At 61.7% G+C, this 5,519-nt stretch overlaps 2 protein-coding genes across 2 annotated transcripts; both read right to left on the bottom strand.

Annotated features, from left to right (window-relative positions):
• Positions 1–5: 5 nt before the first annotated feature.
• Positions 6–2,934, bottom strand: LOC113941328 (tubulin alpha-5 chain-like; the record flags this gene model as incomplete). The annotated part of the gene is made up of 4 exons (XM_027632492.1): positions 2,826–2,934; positions 907–1,129; positions 271–419; positions 6–59 (listed from the first exon to the last, which is right to left on the bottom strand). Coding segments are annotated over exons 1-4 (429 nt in total), but the record flags the coding sequence as incomplete, so codon positions are not given.
• Positions 2,935–4,660: 1,726 nt separating this feature from the next.
• Positions 4,661–5,514, bottom strand: LOC113941329 (tubulin alpha-4A chain-like; the record flags this gene model as incomplete). The annotated part of the gene is made up of 1 exon (XM_027632493.1): positions 4,661–5,514. A coding segment is annotated over one exon (759 nt), but the record flags the coding sequence as incomplete, so codon positions are not given.
• Between the last annotated feature and the right edge of the window lie 5 nt (positions 5,515–5,519).

The raw sequence follows: 5,519 nt of genomic DNA, 5'->3' as shown, positions 1-5,519 counted from the left end.
GTGCCACCTCCAAAACTGTGAAACACAAGGAATCCCTGGAGTCCTGTGCACTGGTCAGCCTGCAGAGAGAGATGCACAAGATTTCCTGAGACGCATTTCTTTGTGAAGGCCTGACTATCCAGAAGTCCCTTCAGGACCTGGTCCATCCCTGCATTGGGCAGCTGCAGATTCCTCCCAGGGTGCAGCAGGGCTTGCAGTGTGCTCTGAGCCCCAGCAGGATGTTGGATCCCACCAGTCAGGGGGACAAGTCCCCTCTCTGCAGTCACTTACCAGCTTCCGGATCCTGTCCAGCACTTGGTCAATGATCTCTTTGCCAATAGTGTAGTGCCCACGGGCATAGTTGTTGGCAGCATCCTCCTTGCCAGTGATCAGCTGCTCAGGGTGGAAGAGCTGGCGGTACACTCCTCCCCGAACCTCATCTAGGAGAGAAGAGGGGCAGGTTGAGCCCGGTGGAGGCAGTTAGTTTGAGCCGGCCGCCAAGCAGAGTGGGTGCCAGCAGCCATCCCTCACCTTGGCTCCGCCTGCCACTGCCATGGCCAAGGACCCACACGTCAGCAAGGCCAACACCAGCATCAGGTTTCTCTGGCAGCAGGAGGTGGCTGCCACCTCCCTGTGCAGCTCAGCTTCTCCCACCCATCCGGAGCTCCCTGCCCCCAAGCACAGCAGGAGCTGCCTTGCCGGTTGGGCTGGTTTCTCTCTGCGCACATGTGGTACAAGCACCGCTGCCTCTAGGACACTTCAAGAACAAAAGCAGGTGCTCAGGTTTGTGGCTTCTCCTGGGGAAAAAGAAGGGCCCTCGGGTTGAACCCAGTGCAAGATATTGTCAGCAGAGCACAAGCACCACACACCTGCTGCCTGCTACCCACCCATGGGGGCACCCCAGGCCATGTGATCTCCACTACTCACCAATCACAGTGGGCTCCAGGTCCACAAAGATGGCCCGCGGGACGTGCTTCCCAGCTCCGGTCTCACAGAAGAAGGTGGTGAAGGAGTCATCCCCTCCGCCAATGGTTTTGTCACTGGGCATCTGCCCATCGGGCTGGATGCCGTGCTCCAGGCAGTACAGCTCCCAGCAGGTGTTGCCCATCTGGACGCCAGCCTGGCCGACGTGGACGGAGATGCACTCGCGCTGGGGAGGGGGAGGCAGGGTCAGATCCTGGCACAGCTCTGTTCTGCCTGCCCCAGGGAGCGCTCTGCCTGGTGCCAGTGCCACAGAGTCACCCACACATGACTTGCTCTGGTTAGCGACCCTCAAGAGCATGTTTTCCTTTGGGTGACCTCCTGTGTGCCCCTGAGGAGCCCTCAGCCATGCACAGACACTTGCTGGGTCGAGAGCCAGCTCTGGCATCCCTCTTGCCCTGCCCTTGCTGGCGGCCACTAGCACAACAGACTCTGGCCAGGCTTGTCCTCCAGCAGCATGGGGAGCAGAGCCTGGTCCAACTTCCCTGCCCCAGCCACTTTGCCAGGGTCCCTGGCAGACCCAGCCCCTTCCCCTTGCCACAGCAGTCCAATAAGGGGCTGAGTTGACAGGGGCACACATTTAACCCATGAGGGGCAACTAGCATGGGGGACTGCCATGGGGGACTGCAGGCAGGGCAACTGCCCTGCCTGCTGCTCCAGAGCCAGATAAGCCCTCAGTTTCCTGGGGTGAGTGGCCTTGGAGATGCAAGGGTGGTGGGTGGCAGCCAGGTGAGGGCTGGCAGCAAAGTCCAGCAGTTTCTGAGACAGCATACAGACTCCCTAGGCTACACAGTCCCAATGCTGTGCTGCAAAACCTGTGTTGGTAGAAGTGCTGGGGAGCAGGCTGTGAGCTGGAGGTGTACCTTGTGCACTCCCATACATTAAGTTTAGGCCTGCTCTGCTACCCCGGCATCCCTCCTCTGCTGCCCCTGGCACCCTTGGTCCCCTATCCCTGGCAACCCACCTCTGCTAGTACTAGCATCCCTGTTTCATGACTCCCAGCATCCCCGCTTCCCCTGGCGGGACACCTCGACTCAGCCTGGGCATCCTGGAGGATTTTCCTCCTGCATTCCCCAACTGCACAGTGCCCTGAGCTATGATGGGGTCCGTGCCTCGGTTCAGCGCCAGAGCAGGACAAGGGCTCCTGCCTCCTGCGGGAGGGCCAGAGGCAGCCCCAGCCGCCGGGAGGAAGGGAGGGCAGTCCTGGGCAGGGTCCCCAGCAGAGCCCCCGGCAGAGCCCGGTCAGCACTGCGGCGGGGAGGGCAGGACGCTGCACCTCCTGGCACGGCCCTGGCCCACTCCTGAGCCGCTAAATATAGACAGCCCCGGCCTCGGGCGAGGGCAGCGGCGACTGCCCGCTTCGGAGAGCGGCCCCGGCCCTCTCTGCCGCTGCCATACCCCCGCGGGACGGGACTGGAGGGACGAGACCCCCACAACCGCGCCCCGCCACCAGCCCCGACGGGGCGTCCGCTGCCGTGGGGGGAGCCCTGCCGAGCGCCCAGCTCCGGCCCCCGGAGCCTGGCTGGCGCCTCCACCCCCAGCAGCTGTCCCCGTCCGTCCCCCGCCACCGCTCCCCACCGGAGAGGTCACCCCCCTCCATCCCCAGGGCCCTCCCCGCTGCGGCAGCGGGGGGGAGGGCAGGCACCCCGGCATCGGCGGCGGGGGGAGCGGGCGAGGGGGCTCGGCTGCCCCCGGGCAGGGGCCGGCAGAGCTGCCAAGGTCACGGCGGGGAAGGAGGGGGCGCGTCGCGGCCGCTCCGCCGGGCACGGTGCCGCGGGGGCGCTGCAGGGGCATCGCCGGGGGGCTGCCGGGCACCCTCCCCACCGCCGTGCCCACCGCCGTGCCCGCCGCCGGCCCACACTCACCATGTTGCGGCGGGGGGTGCGGGCTGTCCCGATTGCTCGGTGCTGCAGGGCTCGGCGCTGAGCTGCGGCTGCTGCAATCCCCGCCGCAGCGCTCTCTTATAGGGGGGAGGGGCTTGCTGCCGCCACGCCCCCTTATTTTGGGTACGCTTGCATGTGAGGGGGGAGTACCCACTTCGGGGTCCGTGGGAACCTGGCGGGGTCTTTCCAGTTGCGGAGGAACTCCAAGGTGCGGGGCCGGGGCTGCTCCCCCTTCTCTGCCGGGAGGGAAGCGGGGACACCCGGCCAGGCTGCGGGCAGAAGACTTGGGCACCAACCCCCAGGGGTGACTGGCGGTGCTCACCCACCAGCACTGGAACCCGAGCAGGTAGAGCAGCCCCTAACCTGCTCTGTCACTAGCTTCCCCCTGAGACATGGGGACACCCCGAGACTGCTTGGGCCTCTAGAACAGGAGAAATAAGGAGAAACATGATACAGACACACATCAGACTCTGGAGCCCAGGGTACCCCCAAACCTCCCTTTGCCATCAATACTCTGGAAGCCTCCAGCCAAGGTTTGCCTTTCTCTCCCGGTAGGGACAAACAGTCAGTTCTGCACAACCCTGTGAGGCTGCAGATCTGCATGACAAATCTGGGCTGCCAAAAAAGGGTCATTGCAGACCGCTTGCTGTTAATAACTTGTGACTACATTCAGAGCAGCAGCTCTGTTTGAGCCCTGGCCAGCACAACCACCCCTTCCAGGGCCAGGGATGATCCTGCTGCTGAGGATGCCTGGACCACCAGCCTTGCATGCTGTCTGCCAGGGCCTGGGCTCACACAGCTATCCCTCCTTGGACATGAGGATTGCTGGGGCTCTGCTGCTCAGCAGCATGCCAGAAGTAGCACAGCAGGGACACTGCTGTGTCCCTCAGGGTCCAGATCAGAGGTGCGGGATAACTTTTAGAAAATAGTAGTAGGACACAATTCCAATTCCTTCATCCTTTTGGTCGCAGAATCAGATCTCTGTGAATACCCAGGGAGGTATCTGTGGTGGAATTACTCCTGGAGGAGCAGGTTCCTTCCTTTCCCCACATTCAGACCTCAGTAAAGAGTAGATCAGAGCAGCACCTGGTGTGAGGGGCAGCAACTCCTGCCCTGGCACAGCAGCAGGCACCACTCAGTCTGAGTCCAGTGCTCTGGTCACAGACGTGCAGAGCAATGCCAGCAGCCCTGCACAGTGGGATGAGTGCCTGGCTGCGCTCCAGCAGCTGGGGGTGGCTCCCACTCCCCCTCCAGCTGACACGGGTGCATGTCGGGAGGAGAAGGGCAGGGGAGGACAGCCCCCGTGGGTCAATATAGCTGTAGCATTAGTGGTAAGCAGGGAAAATTAATCTCTGGAACCAGCATGCTGGATAATGGGTAACAGAAATCTCCAGTTTGCAGCTGGAGCCAGGAGCTGATGCTGGGACTACTCACCAACAGGCAGGGCAGTGAGAGTCAGAATGGGGACAATGCAGAAGATGATCTGGGGCAGGTAGAGTGGGGCCCCAGGAGGATGGCAGAGCACAGGCAGAGCAGGGCAGATAGAGGTAATCCCAGGCAGAAGACCCCATGGCTGAGCTAGGTGCTTCTCCTATCACATCAACAGCACTCTTCTGGATCCCTTTGATGGACATGCTTGGGCACTGGCCCAGAGCCTGCCACGTGTCCTGGCTATATCCCTCTGGTATGGGGCACTTCCTTATGTGGGGAGGCAGAGCTGGAGCAGAGCACTGGGAGGAAGCATAGCAGCACCAGTACCAGGGCTGAAGCACTCCACACACACCTGACCTGGCAAGAAACCGATACAGCTGGGGGGATAGTGGGAGACACAGAGGCTCTGAAACGGTTTATTGCAAAGGGTTTCTGCAGGTAACATTGGGAAGGAGCATGGTCCTTTTGGGCTGAGGCTTCTCTACTCCTCACCCTCCTCTTCATCCTCGTAGGAGTCCAGGCCCACCTCCTCGTAATCCTTCTCCAGAGCAGCCATGTCTTCCCGTGCCTCAGAGAACTCCCCTTCCTCCATGCCCTCGCCCACGTACCAGTGCACAAAGGCGCGCTTGGCGTACATCAGGTCGAACTTGTGGTCCAGGCGAGCCCAGGCCTCAGCGATGGCCGTGGTGTTGCTCAGCATGCAGACGGCGCGCTGCACCTTGGCCAGGTCACCCCCTGGCACCACTGTGGGCGGCTGGTAGTTGATGCCCACCTTGAAGCCCGTGGGGCACCAGTCCACAAACTGGATGCTGCGCTTGGTCTTGATGGTGGCAATGGCGGCATTGACGTCCTTGGGCACCACGTCCCCGCGGTACAGCAGGCAGCAGGCCATGTACTTGCCATGGCGAGGGTCACACTTCACCATCTGGTTGGCTGGCTCAAAGCAGGAGTTGGTGATCTCAGCCACTGACAGCTGCTCATGATAAGCTCTCTCAGCTGAAACCACAGGGGCATAGGTGGCCAGGGGGAAGTGGATGCGAGGGTAGGGCACCAGGTTGGTCTGGAACTCGGTCAGATCAACATTCAGGGCTCCATCAAACCTCAGTGATGCTGTGATAGATGAGACAACCTGGCTGATGAGTCTGTTCAAGTTGGTGTAGGTTGGGCGCTCGATGTCCAGGTTCCTGCGGCAGATGTCATAGATGGCCTCGTTGTCCACCATGAAAGCACAGTCTGAGTGCTCCA

The sequence above is a fragment of the Corapipo altera genome, unplaced genomic scaffold, assembly GCF_003945725.1.
Source record: "Corapipo altera isolate COAL_440 unplaced genomic scaffold, ASM394572v1 92833, whole genome shotgun sequence".
Classification (NCBI taxonomy): Eukaryota; Metazoa; Chordata; class Aves; order Passeriformes; family Pipridae; genus Corapipo; species Corapipo altera.
This window is presented reverse-complemented; position numbering and strand designations above follow the sequence as displayed.